This window comes from Anabrus simplex, chromosome 2 (assembly GCF_040414725.1).
Source record: "Anabrus simplex isolate iqAnaSimp1 chromosome 2, ASM4041472v1, whole genome shotgun sequence".
Classification (NCBI taxonomy): Eukaryota; Metazoa; Arthropoda; class Insecta; order Orthoptera; family Tettigoniidae; genus Anabrus; species Anabrus simplex.
In genome coordinates this window covers 1,133,449,999-1,133,466,170 of record NC_090266.1, presented here as the reverse complement: position 1 = coordinate 1,133,466,170, position 16,172 = coordinate 1,133,449,999, and the positions used below count along the sequence as shown (strand labels likewise).

At 38.8% G+C, this 16,172-nt stretch overlaps 1 protein-coding gene across 1 annotated transcript in view; it reads right to left on the bottom strand.

The window, feature by feature from the left end:
* The window catches only part of Apoltp (Apolipoprotein lipid transfer particle), a 668,275-nt gene that overhangs the window by 54,860 nt on the left and 597,243 nt on the right, over positions 1 to 16,172 (bottom strand). The window contains exons 65-66 of the mRNA XM_067142082.2: positions 3,349 to 3,488; positions 1,475 to 1,675 (exon numbers count right to left, since the gene is read on the bottom strand). Of these exons, the coding sequence (XP_066998183.2) occupies positions 1,475 to 1,675; positions 3,349 to 3,488 (341 nt within the window). The remainder of the gene's footprint in view (positions 1 to 1,474; positions 1,676 to 3,348; positions 3,489 to 16,172) is intronic.

Genomic DNA, 16,172 nt, shown 5'->3' with positions numbered 1-16,172 from the left:
GTCATCAAATGATCCGATTGGGTTAAACCTAATGAACAGGTGTGTCGCCAAGTTGTGTAAAATGTTGCAGAAATCTTAAGTCATCGCACTACTCAAACCTGGGACAGAGCCAAACGACCTAAAAAATGTTCGGCCTATTTCCCTGCTATGCCATACCTTCAAGATATTGGAACATTTGGTACTTAACTGAAGGCCCCCCACAACTAGCAGGCTTTCGTGCTGGCAAATTGTGTTGTAGCTGACTTCAGCGATGGATGAACTCTCCAAGTACTATGATGCCAAACATCTGAAGCTGGACCCCAGTAAAACACAAGTGCGTGCGTTTCATCTATGAAACAAGGAAGCACGGCAACTGCTGAATATCACACGGCGAGGGAAATGATTGAAACATTGCCCATCACCAGTTTATCTAGGTGTCACACCAGATCATGCTCTAATGCACAGGCAGCAGTGTCTGAACATGAAACAGAAGGTCAGTGCTCGCAATGGCATACTAAAGAAGCTGATCGGCAGCGCCTGGGGAGCCAGCCCATACATCCTGAGGACTTCTGCACTTGAGCTGTGTGTTTCAGCCGCTGAGTATGCCGCTCCTGTGTGGAATGCTTTAGCACATGCTAAGCAGGTCAAGACCACAGTTAGTGATACTGAAAGGATAATCTTGAGATGCCAAAAACCAATGCCAGTGAAGAAACTGTACCTGATTGTTGGAATAGCCCCACCCTACATCTTGAGGGCCACTACTGCAGACACCAAGAGAAAAAAGCAGGAGAACGACCATCAACATCCGCTCCATGGTCACCAAGCTACAAGATCTTGCCTCAGATCCCGCAAGAACTTCCTTGCTAGGACTCTGCTGCTGGAGGGAACACCAGAGACAACTTGTCTTAACAGATGGAGGAGCTCACTGCCCACAGACATGTCACCAAAGGAAGAACTAGCTCCAGGCACCGACCTACCTTACCCTGTATGGAGGTCCCTCAACTGCTAAAGAGTGGGCATCCCTCGATGCAAGACCAACCGGAAGAAATGGGGGATTCTTCCAGCAAACCCAGACACCTCGTGTGAATGTGGTGCTGAACAAGACACAAGCCACCTACTTATCTGTCCCTTCCTGGACAACCCATGCACATCACAAGATGTTTCTAGAGGAAACAACAAGGCCATCGCAGTTGCAGTTTTTTGGAAATGCTGACTAGACACGGAAATGAATGAACGTATACATTTGCATATAGTATAGACACATTAAACCTCAGAGTTAAGAGTATTAATTTTCAACAAATATTATAGTTAATATTAGTTCTGGGTCCTTTTTATAAATATAAAAAATTCTACATTCCCTGCTAATGTTAAGTACCGAGTCAAAAGTTATTATAAAGAAAATCGCATTCTCATGCAGGAGAAAAGTGTTCGACACCCTTAGTTTAAGTAAGCAATTTAATATATTCCAATCAATATTTCTGAAGTCTGTTTTTACCTGTTTGATATGAAGCGTTCTTCAGTGAGTTCCTTAGTCAAAGTGGAAATAAGAGCATCCATATTTTTTCTCTCTTTAATATTTTGATTGCACACTCCTGCTTCAATAATGAATACTATGTCTGTGGATCGTGGTACTGCAGTGCCTTCCAGTGTTCTGAAATCCCCTTCAGCGAGCTGGCTGCCATTTACCAACTCACATCTGAAAGTAAGACAGAATTGCTGAGTTTTTATTAAGATCTCATCTCTAACTAGCCTATGCTGCTTGAGTATTGCATTTAAATACATTTTGTAATTCATTTTATAATTTCACACTGCTATAACAAAATTATTATACAGGGTGCACCATAAGTCAGTTAATGGAAAATGCATAGTGTACTGTAGCATTAATGGCTAATACAAAAACAGTGGACAAAAAGAAATTGTTCATAGTGGTTTCCATTGCTATCTAAGCATTTAAGACATTGTTCAAACACTGATTTACATATCTTGTCACACAAGTCCCCATTATTACAAAAAATGTTTTCAAATTCTTGTTCAATCAAATCTCTTAAATGCTGTAGGATTAGTGGCTTTGTAGTAAAAACTTTGTCCTTCATTACCCAAAAAAACACTGAAAAATCACATGGCGTGAGGTCTGGTAAGTAAACACATGTCCTCACCCCGAGGTGGTGCAGCTCTTTTCAGGCACACCCCCACTGGAGGTGAGCTGCATGTACCATTTCAACCACATACCAGTCCTCCTGTCAGTCTTGAATTTCTGGCAGTACCGGGAATTGAACCCGGGCCCCCGAGGACGGAAGATAATAGCACTAACCGTTGCGCTATGGAGGTGGACATGAGGTCTGGTGACCTTGGCGGACAATTGATTTTACCCCACTTTCCTATCCACTCTTTAAAAGGGTCATTCAAAAATTCACAAATGTTTAATCTGTACTGTGGTGGAGCACCATCTTGCTGCCAAATAAGGATGTTTCATACTGCTTCAAATACAGGGCTACTGCCTGATTCTTCATAACTTCTAAACATTCAAAGGTACCTGTTCTCAGTCATAGTCGCACTTAAGAAAGTAGGACCTATCACTTCTCTGCTGCATATACCTGCCCAAACCACAAAGGAAAATTTAATTCCTTCTCAATTACAGACCGTGGATTTTCAGAAGCCCAATATGTGCAATAATCTCTGTAAACTCTTCCATTTAACTTAAAACATGTTTCATCATATTACAAAATTGTTTTGTAGAAGTTATGATCACTTTCACCTTAGATAACATACCATTTACAGAATTCATTTCTTCAGTCAAGATCATCTTCATTAAAAGTGTGCAGCAATGTAGGTTTAAAAGGCTTCAGATTAACACTTCAAAAATTTAAACATTCTACTTGCATATATCTCAGAAAGTTGTAGTTTCGTAGGAGCTCTACTCGCTGATTTCTTGGGTGATTGAATGAATACCTGTTCAATGATCTGCAGATTTTCTTCTGTAGTTACTGATTTTGGGCAGTCACTGCATGATAACACAGCTACAGAACCTGTCTCCTCAAACCTTCCATTTAATTTGTAGATAGACTGCCTGCATGGTGGTTGAGTATGTGGAAACTTGTCAACAATTATCTTACAACTTCGTAATTTGGATCAAGCTGCTACCACTTCTGTAAAATAAACACGCGCTGTTCTGTGGACAATTTTCTATTGATAATGTAAGCTTCTCATACTAACAATCAATGCACAAATGAAGCCAGGGTTTATCTTGGTACTAACAAGCCACTGCACACAGGTTCTGCCATTAGTTAATTAGGTTAAATTTGACCATCGACAACATGTGCAATAATGTGTAGAGGTTAACCATTGTATGCTACAACCTGAACAACTTACTTAACACATGCTTCTGGAATCCTCAGAGGTGTATTTTCTATAAGACACGCTTTCATATATGCCACTGCAATGCTGCAAGGTTCCTTTCCACTTGGGTCTCTGGTGTTCAAACACATATTCAAGAATGGAGTTGAATCCACCTAAAAGAAAAAGATAGCATTATGAGTGCAAGAAACATACATTAAAAAATGCATTTAATCTGTGAAAAGATGAGTGGTGATCATAAAAGTTTGGCTTAGCATGTAACAATTTGTACAGCTTTGCTCAGGGCAGTAGAATTCCATTTAAATTTGCAGATGATGTTGGAAAGAGAAAATTGCAATTTAAAGTACCATTTCAGGGGATAAATATATTGAAAAACACATTTTCAAGAATATAGTTTACCCTTTCTAGGTAAAACAAACACAAATGGCCAGGTTTATTCTGCTATGGTAGTGCAGTTGGCTGTACAGGAAACAACTTAATGCACAGTGTCAGGCAGCAGTAAATAACCCCTCACCCCAAGGGAGACAACAGTTTTGGCGAATGAGCCGTCTTGAGGAGGAAATGTCACTGGAATCAATCAGGTAGTGCCCATTCTCCAGGTTATGCATAAAGAGATCAATCAATGATCAATCAATGAATACTGATCTGCATTTAGGGCAGTCGCCCAGGTGGCAGATTCCCTATCTGTTGCTTTCCTAGCCTTTTCCTAAATGATTTCAAAGAAATTGGAAATTTATTGAACGTCTCCCTTGGTAAGTTATTCCAATCCCTAACTCCCCTTCCTATAAATGAATATTTGCCCCAGTTTGTCCTCTTGAATTCCAACTTTATCTTCATTTTGTGATCTTTCCTACTTTTATAAACGCCACTCAAACTTGTTCGTCTACTAATGTCATTCCACGCCATCTCTCCACTGACAGCTCGGAACATACCACTTAGTCGAGCAGCTCTTCTTCTTTCTCTCAATTCTTCCCAAGCCAAACTTCGCAACATTTTTGTAACGCTATTCTTTTGTCGGAAATCACCCAGAACAAATCGAGCTGCATTTCTTAGGATTTTTTCCAGTTCTTGAATCAGGTAATCCTGGTGAGGGTCCCATACACTGGAACCATACTCTAGTTGGGGTCATACCAGAGACTTATATGCCCTCTCCTTTACATCCTTCCTACAACCCCTAAACACCCTCATAACCATGTGCAGAGATCTGTACCCTTTATTTACAATCCCATTTATGTGATTACCCCAATGAAGATCTTTCTGTATATAACACCCAGATACCTACAATGATCCCCAAAAGGAACTTTTACCCCATCAACGCAGTAATTAAAACTGAGAGGACTTTTCCTATTTGTGAAACTCACAACCTGACTTTTAACCCCGTTTATCAACATACCATTGCCTGCTGTCCATCTCACAACATTTTTGAGGTCACGTTGCAGTTGCTCACAATCTTGTAACTTATTTATCACTCTATAGAGAATAACATCATCCGCAAAAAGCCTTACCTCTGATTCCATTCCTTTACATATATCATTTATATATATAAGAAAACATAAAGGCCCGATAATACTGCCTTGAGGAATTCCCCTCTTAATTATTACAGGGTCAGATAAAGTTTCACCTACTCTAATTCTCTGAGATCTATTTTCTAGAAATATAGCAACCTATTCAGTCACTCTTTTGTATAGTCCAATTGCACTCATTTTTGCCAGTAGTCTCCCATGATCCACCCTATCAAATGCTTTAGACAGGTCAATCACGATACAGTCCATTTGACCTCCAGAATCCAAGATATTTGCTATATCTTGCTGGAATCCTACAAGTTGAGCTTCAGTGGAATAACCTTTCCTAAAACCGAACTGCCTTCTATCGAACCAGTTATTCATTTCACAAACATGTCTAATATAATCAGAAAGAATGCCTTCCCAAAGCTTACATACAATGCATGTCAAACTTACTGGCCTGTAATTTTCAGCTTTATGTCTATCACCCTTTCCTTTATACACAGGGGCTACAATAGCAACTCTCCATTCATCTGGTATAGCTCCTCTGACCGAACAATAATCAAATAAGTACTTCAGATATAGTACTATATCCCAACCCATTGTCTTTAGTATATCCCCAGGAATCCGATCAATTCCAGCCGCTTTTCTAGTTTTCAACTTTTGTATCTTATTGTAAATGTCATTGTTATCATATGTAAATTTTATTACTTCTTTGGCCTTAGTCTCCTCCTCTATCTCGACATTATCCTTGTAACCAACAATCTTTAAATACTGCTGACTGAATACTTCTGCCTTTTGAAGATCCTCACATACACACTCCCCTTGTTCATTAATTATTATTCCTGGAATGTCCTTCTTGGAACCTGTTTCTGCCTTAAAATTTTTCACTAAAATTTGTATTACTGCCAATTATGCTTGCTATCATGTTATCCTTAGCTGCCTTCTTTGCTAGATTCAATTTTCTAGTAAGTTCCTTCAATTTCTCCTTACTTCCACAGCCATTTCTAACTCTATTTCTTTCCAGTCTGCACCTCCTTCTTAGTCTCTTTATTTTTCTACTATAATAAGGTGGGTCTTTACCATTCCTTACCACCCTTAAAGGTACAAACCTGCTTTCGCATTCCTCAACAATTTCTTTAAACCCATCCCAGAGTTTGTTTACATTTTTATTTACCGTTTTCCACCGATCATAGTTACTTTTTAGAAACTGCCTCATGCCTGCTTTATCAGCCATATGGTACTGCCTAATAGTCCTACTTTTAAGACCTTCCTTTCTATTGCATTTATTTTTAACTACCACAAAAACAACTTCATGATCATTAATACCATCTATTACTTCAGTTTCCCTATAGAGCTCTTCTGGCTTTATCAGCACCACATCCAGGATATTTTTTTCCTCTGGTTGGTTCCATCACTTTCTGAATCAGCTGTCCTTCCCATATTAACTTATTGACATCTGGCAAATTCAGATCTCCCGCTACAATCACATTTCTTTCCATGTCGTTTCCCACATAGCTGACTATCCTATCACATAATTCCAAATCCGTGTCAGTGCTACCTTTTCCCGATCTGTACACTCCAAATATATCAAGTTGCTTATTATCTTTAGAAATGAGCCTTACACCTAGATTTCATGTGACACTTGTTTGTTCCTTGCCATGACTTACTTTGATTCTATGGGCTCATTTCTCCCTTCTGTGTTTGCTAATGTTCCTAGTCTTTTATCATTAGTGTTCATCTTTATATTTGTCTCTTTCCTTTTCTTGACCTTATCTGGCTTTCTTCTCATACTACACTTCACACATCAATATTGAAGATCTGTCAAGACTGACCCTTAATGAATGTTGATCCCCACCCTCCTGATGGACTGGAAAGCAGCAACCAGCTCACCGAGCAAGTTGGCCATACGGTTAGGGGCACACAGCTGTAAGCTTGCATTTGGGAGATAGTGGGTTTGAACCCCACTGTTGGCAGCCCTGCAGATGATTTTCCGTGCTCTCCCTTTTTCACACCAGGCAAATGTTGAGGCTGTACCTTAATTAAGGCCACAGCTGCTTCCTTCCCACTCATAGCCCTTTCCAATCCTATCATCACCATAAGACCTATCTGTGTTGGTGTGATGTAAAAAAAACTTGTAAAAGAAAAAGAAGCAGCTTGCTGTGGCCTGAGGAGAAATGGATGTAAAAGAACTGGGAACGATGATGAGAGAGCCCATATAGAGGGTTATTCACCTAAGATGTTACACACCGGGCGAGTTGGCCGTGCGCGTAGAGGCGCGCGGCTGTGAGCTTGCATCCGGGAGATAGTAGGTTCGAATCCCACTATCGGCAGCCCTGAAAATGGTTTTCCGTGGTTTCCCATTTTCACACCAGGCAATTGCTGGGGCTGTACCTTAATTAAGGCTGTAACCGCTGGTTCGAGCGTGTACATAAATAATAATAATAATAATAATACTAATGTAAATTTTAATTTTTTTTATTATTTATGTACACGCTCGAACCAGCGGTTACATTTGTTACCAGAGCGTGTGTTATGTAAGGAGTGAAGACTTACAATGATCATTTTCGGCTAACTTTTCTAAAATTAATTTTAAATCTTTTAAGTTTGTATATAGGCCTAGGTTGTAAGAGTTCCGTGTGTATTCGTAATTCCCGGTTCTTGTTTTTCATGAGTCTTGTGCGAGTTTATCTCACCACGTGTTTTTCGTTCCGTGATGTGCAGTCTTGTGTTACTGTGTTTCTCTTGTAATTAACGGTTGGAGGAAATAGTGCGTCACTATTTGTAACAAGTTTTTGGTTTCGTTAATTTCAATAAATTTTCCTGTGTGGCAAGATTTCACTTGACCACGTGTTTTGTAGTAAAGTGATATCTTCACATTTCGTGTGCTGTGTTCGTTTTCCGAAAGTCTTCTTTGATAAATTTCAATATGTTTGATTATGTCAAGTTTTTTTTTTCTTCGATTCGTGTGTTTTCATCGTAACACCTGTGGGATTACTTGTTGCTTTAGGCTATGTCATTAAATTATGCTAAGTGCTGTACTTCAGTGCATGACCTAATGTTTTCTCCCAAACAGCTGAGTTGCGTATTGTGTTGAAAACAGATGATTGCTTGACTAACTTCCGAGATTATGAGCGCTCAATTCAATCTTATAAAAGTTTCTCGTGTTGTAATCATCTTCTTTTTCTTCTTACAGATACGTAAATTGTAGTGTGTGTTTTGGTCAAGTTTTAGCATGGAGTCTCTTTTGTTTTTCTGAAATGTTTGTCTTCGTAAATTGTCGGTAATAACTTTAAGGTTAAATTCGTAAATTGCTATTTCTTCGCATGTTTTTCTGTTTGTAAATCTCGTGTTTCGGCAATTTATTTTCTAAATTTTGTTTCTTGTCGCCTGGTATGTTATATTTGGTACTATTCTACGTGTGTGATCTTCTAAAGTAATTTTTACGTTGTATTTTAGCTCAGTTTAAATTTAAATTTCCGGTCATATGTTGTTTTTGGTCTATTGCTGGATCTGGGTTCGTTTCCAAGTAGGTATGGGACTATTTTGGGGACTGTTTCCCAACTAGCTTCTAAATTACGAAAGTTTCCTAGTTTGTTTGGTGCTTTTCCATCGTGTAAGTGTCTGTTTCCTTGTCACGTATATTTATTTACCCATGTATTCCTATATTTGCTAGGGAGGGTTCTATGAGGACTTGGATAGGCTCATAGGGTGACACGTGTTCACCATATCTTTAGACCAGGTAATGCTGAGGCTCATTTTGGGCAAAATTGACGGGTTACGGATCTGCACTTGTGCTCGTGACATGTTGGAAATCTAGAGTATCTGGTATGAGATTCCTCGTAATCTTTTTCTTGGTATTAGGTGCCTAGATGGAAAATGATGTCCCTTGTGATTATAAGAATGATTACTAGGAAGATTTTCTGCAAATGTTCATTTTGGTGTCCTTACGCTGAGCTATAAATTGGTTAATTCTTAGTTGGTCTGCAGGTTGTCAAGATTTTATTTCTGTTATTTTAAATTTGTCACTAGTGAAATTTTGAAGGTATCGTGATTTAGCTAAGCCATTCAGTTAATGTTTCTGCTTGTTTCCTTTTGTTCGATTTTATCGATATTAAAAATTTCTTGCATTACGGGTTCGTGTCTTCCAAATTTATGTACTCAGTTTGTAGAAGTATGGGATTCTCTAGACTGAGTACGGTTCTAAATTTGTAGGTGTGCTGTATCTGTCCTACGATTTTGAATATAATTGTGCCTTTTGTAGGCATATGTGTGTGTGTACTGAGAGTTAGGGTTAAGGTGCTGAGAGGCCGTTCCTCTTCTAGGAGTACAATATTGGCCTTAAGAGTCTCATTGTCTTGTGATAAGTTCAAGGGTACTTGAGGTCATGTTCTGATGTTCTGTCCTTTTATTTGGTGGGTACTTCTTGATGTGTCATCGCACTGGTGTGTGTGTGCATGCGTGCGTGCGTGTCTCTCTCTCTCTCTCTCTCGCACTTGTTTTGGTGGTTTGATGTTGTCTGCGTGTATGTCGAAGGACAGATAAGCTTGGTAGTCTTGTGTGTTGTGCGGTTATCTGGTAATCTCTGGTATGAAGGTTGTACTTGTACCTTTTTTTATTTCTTATATCAGTGAGTTGGATGTCTGCATGTGCACTCTTGCATCGCTTTGGTTTTTCATTTTTGAGTTCCTGTTGATAAAGTAATATGATTTTCATTTGGTATTCCTGGCTTTATTGTGCCTTAATTTGACTGGTGTGACACGTAATACGTAATGTGAGTTTATCTATGTAAAAATTTCATAAGTACATGGCATGGTAAATAAATAGTGACTTACTAACCTCAATTCATTGAAAGTGGTTGCAAGCTAACGTAATTAATTATTTCTTGGTTTTGAGTTCCCTTGTAACATTCTAAATTCTTCCTTTTTATTTGTTTCATTCTGTTCCTTAATGTTGGGTGATTAAGAATGCACACGGTAACTTAATTTGGTAGTTATAAGGAATTAGTTGTAAGCAAATTTTAATTAATTGGCATGCACCATTTTTTGGGTTCTGTAGTTAATAATTTAGTTAAGTCACTTTAGTTGTAATGGGAAGGGTTATTTATAATCATGTTAGATATAATTTCATGTAATGTCTGTTGGGGTAAGTTTAGAAGTTTATTCATGATTAGTTAGGGATTTTATAATGTTTTGGCACTAGGGTAAACTGGCAAATTTTCTTTTAGTTTTTTTAATTTTCCTAAATTTTGAAATTCTGAAATAGCACTTGCCAGGAGGGCTGGGGTTTCCCAGAAACATGAGAGGGAATCTCCCTAAGGAGGCTTGTAATTGTTAATGAAAAAACACAAAAAAAAACCCACCCTCGAAACTCAAGGCTCCTTTTAAAGTCATCAATAGTTCAGGCCAGTGGCCTAAGTTCTTCAGTTCAAAATTTCTGCTGCGTATGTTTATGTTTCAGTTACTGCTATGCCACTGACTTTTCGACCTGAGATATCTATTTGGAGTCTGCAACGCACCTATTGGCCACTAATGTCTGATGGTGGAATGGAAAGGTGTTTAATGTTGGCAGTAGTCTGTGCTGTACCACCTACCTTCGCCAGTTATGGACCTGTTCACTAAGTTGGGTGGGCTGTGCTGAGGCTGTAAGTGAGCAATGGTTGGACTGCAATAGGGATGGAGACGTTGGCAACGGCCATGGTCAGCGACTTCGTTTGATAGCGATACCAACGCTCTACTGGGTTTTACCTGTATGGACGTTCCTGAAGAGAACGAAAATAAAAAGGCGCTGTGGTGCAATTTGTGGCGTTGAGAGAATCTTCAAATCTCCATTAAGCCTCCCATTTTAAGTTCATTTAAATTTTGTTATTTTCTGTAATTTTTTGTCGAGCGGAGCTCGACGTTGGGAGGAGGAGAATGTCACCGGTTGGTGGGACGGAGAACTGAAACTACATTGTGTTTGGAAATGTAAATTTTAATTTTTTTTTATTTGTCTGAACGATTTAATTTTTTGCAACTCTGGACTCTACTGGAATTTTATGTAACAGCAAGAAATATGGAACTGTATGAACATTGCAACATGCAAAAGTGTTTTGAAGTGATTTTTTTAAAAATGTAGTTTTTATGTAATCTGATGTAAAAGTTGTAAGGTGATTTATTTTGGAGCATCCTGTACCTGTACCACACGTGTGGTTTCCTATGATGAAATTTTGGTGTTGTAATCGTAATGTTCCAGAACTTGTGCAATTGCTAACGATGTTAAAATGACCATATATGGTCACAAGATTTCCTATTGGTAAAAAGGTCCAGGAATCTAGGGTAAGTTTGATCTTATTGGTTGATTGTAATCAGGCCATTTCCGGCCTTGTGGCCGGCTTCGAAAAATGATGCGTGAGCTCGGCGTCATTTTCCATCCGATCGCCCTCGCGAGCGTTCGTGCTCGAGGGCTACCCTCGGGAACTCCTGCCTTTCCGAAGTAAGTGTTATTTCAGTGTTTTTGCAATGTTATTCTCAATGTTTTCTGGTTTCGTTTCATTTAGTTTAATTCCTTTTGTGTTTCATTATTTCGTCGCTTAATGTCATCTTAAAAGTTTAATTTGATGTGTCCGAGTTTACCCTAGGTTCCAATTGCCGTAGTTTCAATTCTTTCATCCATTAAATACTTTCGCTTTAAACTATACCTTTAAGGTAGCATCACCTTCTTTGTTAAATCACATTTTATGTTAAGTTACTTAAGTATGTCTTGTTTCCGTGTCGTGGAACTGTATCTTGTAAAACTTTCTTGTCATTTTTAATATAGTTGAGCTAGAGGGTGTTTCTTGTAAGTCTTTTCTCCCCCATAACGTCATACGTTCCATGTACCTCAATAAGGGCTTCCCGCAGCTTCCACATCCTGTCTTAGTTGTCATTTTTAGGCCTGTAAGTGTTCCCTGTTTTGGTTGATATGAATTCTCCGCCACTGCGTCATATTTCTACCTCCTTATTCATATTATTAAGTATTATCTTATTTACTACTGGTATTATTTTCCTATCTCATTATTATTTATTACTGGTATTATACTATTTCTGTATTATTATTATTTATGTGTAACTGTAGTTGACCCAAAATTATGGTTACAAGAAAAAAAAAAAAAAACGATGTTACACGCAAATAACATCTAAACTATTAAAGATATTGGTATTCTGTTCTCATATTCATAAATGATAGAGGTTTGTAAAATAATGTGCTACTTATTCTCATGGGATGATTAATAACCGAGATATTGATACTAACTCCAAATTTTTAAATGGAACGACATGAATAAATACAGCTGGCCTAAAAGTTCAATGGAGTACAAGTTCAAATATGCAAGTATTTTCAAAATCAGACAGTTACTTTTTGAGATATCAATGAAAACCGGATTTGGGCCTTTGCGTGCCGCATCAGACAGCATGTAGTTGGCCAAGGACATATTGGGATGCAAGCTGTTTCCTGGCATTAATTCCAGCCACAGAATGGATACCAGGCATGTACTATCGTAAACATAATGTGATGTACCATAGCATACTCTGGGTATGCAATGTTATTGTATGACTGGTAAACACACAAGGGGGAAGGGAGATTAAAGTTTCTTTTTGTTTTGTTCTGAAATCTATGTGTAAAAGGTTGTGCTCAGTTTGGCGTCTTTCCCCACGGAAAGGAATGGGAAGGATTTGAAAAGGACGTCGGCCATGGCCTAACTCAAAGGTACCAATCCAGCATTTGCCTGGTGTTGAACATGGGACACCATAAAAGTCACTTTCAGGTCGCATAGAGTACCGAACTCATTCCCAACACTGTCTCTAAATGCAAAATGTCAGCGTCATAACAATTATACTGACGAGACATTGTTATGTACCTGAGCCCACGCCCTTAGGAACATTTCCAGTGAAATCTACCCCGAAAATTGTTCATTTGCTTTTCTACAAGGTGTCCTGTGTTATGTTTATTTCTGAATTCATACAGTAGTATGTACTGTACACTCAAACCAGTGACAATTATAGCTTTCGTTATGTTCCTTTGAAGTCAAAGTAAATATTTTATTCCTTTAAAAAATATTAACCCTCCTGTCCTGTCATGAGTTTGCCTGTCATACACACTTTACGAACCCATCACATGTGTACGATATGCTTACATGCCGGGTATCAATTCTGTGGCTGGAATCACCCTAGGAAACTGCTTGCACGTCAATATGTCCTTGCATGGACTTATAAGAAGTAAGAGGACGGAAAGAGTTATCACAAAACTGGTGAAAAAGCAAGATGGTGATTTGTTAGCACACCCAGAAGAGATAAAGAGAAGATGGTAGGAGTATTTGATAAGCTACTGAATGTGAACAACTGTACAGGGGAGATAAAAGCAATACAATCTGAGGACTCAACAACAGAGGATGATATAACAATGCTGGAGGTGGAGTTAACGGTACAAAAGATGAAGATGGGAAAAGGAACAGGGGTGGATGAAATCAGTGTGGAAATGATAAAGCCTGTTGGACCTGTTGGTATACAATGGTTGTACCAACTACTAAAGTGCATGTAGAAACACAAATGTGTAGCCTACCAGAAGGCTGGAAAAAAGGGATAATAATCCCAGCGTTTAAGAAAGGGGACAAGAAAGTTTGTGGTAATTATAGAGGAATCACACTTATATCTCAGCCAGTTAAAATACTGGAAAGGATATTAGAAAGAAGAATGAGAAGAAAGATTGAAGGAGAGTTACAAGAGGAACAATATGGCTTCAGGAGTGGAAGATCTACAGTGGACCCCAATCTTTAGCATGAGACAGCTGATGGAAAAGAACTGGGAATATGGAAAGGATCTGGTCATAACTTTCATAGATATAGAAAAGGCATATGATAGTGTCCCCAGAGAGAAGGTTTGGGAAACCATGGTTAAAAAGAGACTTTGAAGAGAAATGTTAGAAATGGTACAAGCAATGTACAACAAGTGTGTTAGTCGGGTACTGACCCCAGTTGGAAACACAGAATGGTTTAGGAATAAGACTGGACTAAGACAGGGGAGTGTGCTGTCACCTCTTTTGTTTATTATGGTCATGGACAAAATTGTAAAGGAAACAAAGGAAGCCTATGGAGATAAAGAGATGGAAGATACTGCTATTTGCAGATGATGTTTGATCTAGGAAAAGAACAGCAAAGAAGTGCAACGACAACTAGATGTACTGAATAAATAAATTGAGAAGTATGGCATGAAAATCGGTACTGATAAAAGCAAGACTATGGTGATGTCGAGAGGGGAAAGACAAGGAAAAGGGACTGTGAAAACTGGAAGTTGGAGTCTGGAAATTGTGGACAGCTTTAAATACCTAGGAAGTGAATTAATGCAAAATGCTAGGGTGGACATGGAGGTTATCAGGAGGGTACAGCAGGGCAATGCATTCTACCGAAGTGTAAGAAAACTTGTTCGGAGCAAAGTACCAAGGAAAAGTAAAGAGATAATGTACAAAATGTACTATGTACCCATACTGACATACGCAGCTGAGACCTGGATTTTGCAGGCAGGAGAGTAGAATTCAAACCAGTGAGATGAAGAAGTATGATAGGAAAGACAAGGAAAGAGAGAGTGAGAAATGAAGATGTTAGGAAGGAAGTTGGGATAGGAAAGCTAAATGAGAGAAATGAAAAGAATAAACTAAAATGGTTTGGACATGTAAAGAGAATGGAGGAAAATAGAATTCCAAGACAGATGCTGGAGGCAAAGTGAAAGGGCAAGAGAGCAAGAGGAAGACCTAGAACAAGGTGGATTGAATCAGTGAGGTGTGGCATAAGAAGTCGAAATTTAGACTGGGACAAGATCGTGGAAGAGGAATGGTGGAAGGAAAGAGAAATATGGAGAAGTGCCATAAATACCCTGACCCAGCAGGAGCTGGATAAGGGGAAATGATGATGATGATGATGATGATGATGATGATGATGATGATGATGATGATGTGTTAGTTTACTGTTTACCATTTGTTTCAAGCCACCTCTTGGCAATTTTCTCTATAAAAAGAAGCTCTCACTATACTGTACATTAAAACTGGTCAGCAAGTGAGTTAATATTAACCAATTTTTCACATCCCTTACAACATTCCAGTAATTTGGAGCTGAATATGTTCCTGAAATGCTCCAAGAAAATACCACTTACTAAAATGATAATCGTTTGCCTGACTAATGTTACTTCAAATTGTTTGAAGATTATTCCTTTTTACTTGAAATACCCAGAACTATTTGCCAACTAACAGAATTCTTCAACTGGTAAATAATTTCAGTCTGAGGAGTTGCCAGGCTGACCAAACAATACTTTGCTATCTAAAGACCATCTGGCTGAGCAGAAATCATCTTGGCAGGCCTAAGGTACATAACAGACTGTATAGGTCAAAATCTTTTTTGGCTATCAATTATGCCAGTACACTCATACCTTGACATCTTAATGAGAAGAAGATGGATGTCAAAACTCAAGAGTGGGGCCGATGATCTTCGATGTTAGGCCCCTTAAAACAACAAGCATCATCAAAAAAGAGTATCACATTCTTGTATTTCCTGTCACCTATAATTTCTGCTTGATTCGAGGAATAATGAGTGTGATTTGGTAATGGACATAGTCTAATGGCAAGGAGTTTTGTCTTGCAGAGTACTGTTTTGTGCAATTCAACTTTCATTTTGAGTCTATAGCATTATAATTTTATGGCACTATTATCATGCCACCACTTGGCAATTTTCACTATAAAAAGAAGCTCTCAATATACTGTACATTAAAACAGGTCATCAAGAAACCTGGACTGGGACACAGTGTTGGAGGAGGAGTGGTGGAAAGACCGAAGAAAGTGGAGAGGAACCATATTTGCCCCTACCCGGCTACAGCTACAGCTACAGCTGGATAAAGGGAAATGATGATGATGATGATGATGATGATTATCATGGAAATGATAAGCTCTACTTAAATCACATTACACTTCACTCAGAAATAAATTCATAATTCCATAGAAGGAAGAGTAGGAAGGATACGAAGAGGTTTAATCTCGCATTAACTCACATAGGTTTTCTATGATGGTGGGACAGGAAAGGGCTAGGACTGGGACAAAAACGGTCATGGTATAGCCTCATAATGATGATGCTGATGATGATGATAACATGTCTGGCCTCCAGAGAGGCCTGGTGCAGGTCTTGCAAGTTGACATCCATGGGTGTCATGCACATTGTGAGGATGGGGCCCTATCTAGGAGGAACTGTAAAACTGAAGATGAGAGCCAGTAAAAAAAAATTAAAAAAAAAAATCCCTGACCCAGTCAGGAATTGAGTTTGAGGACCCTAGGACCAATAGC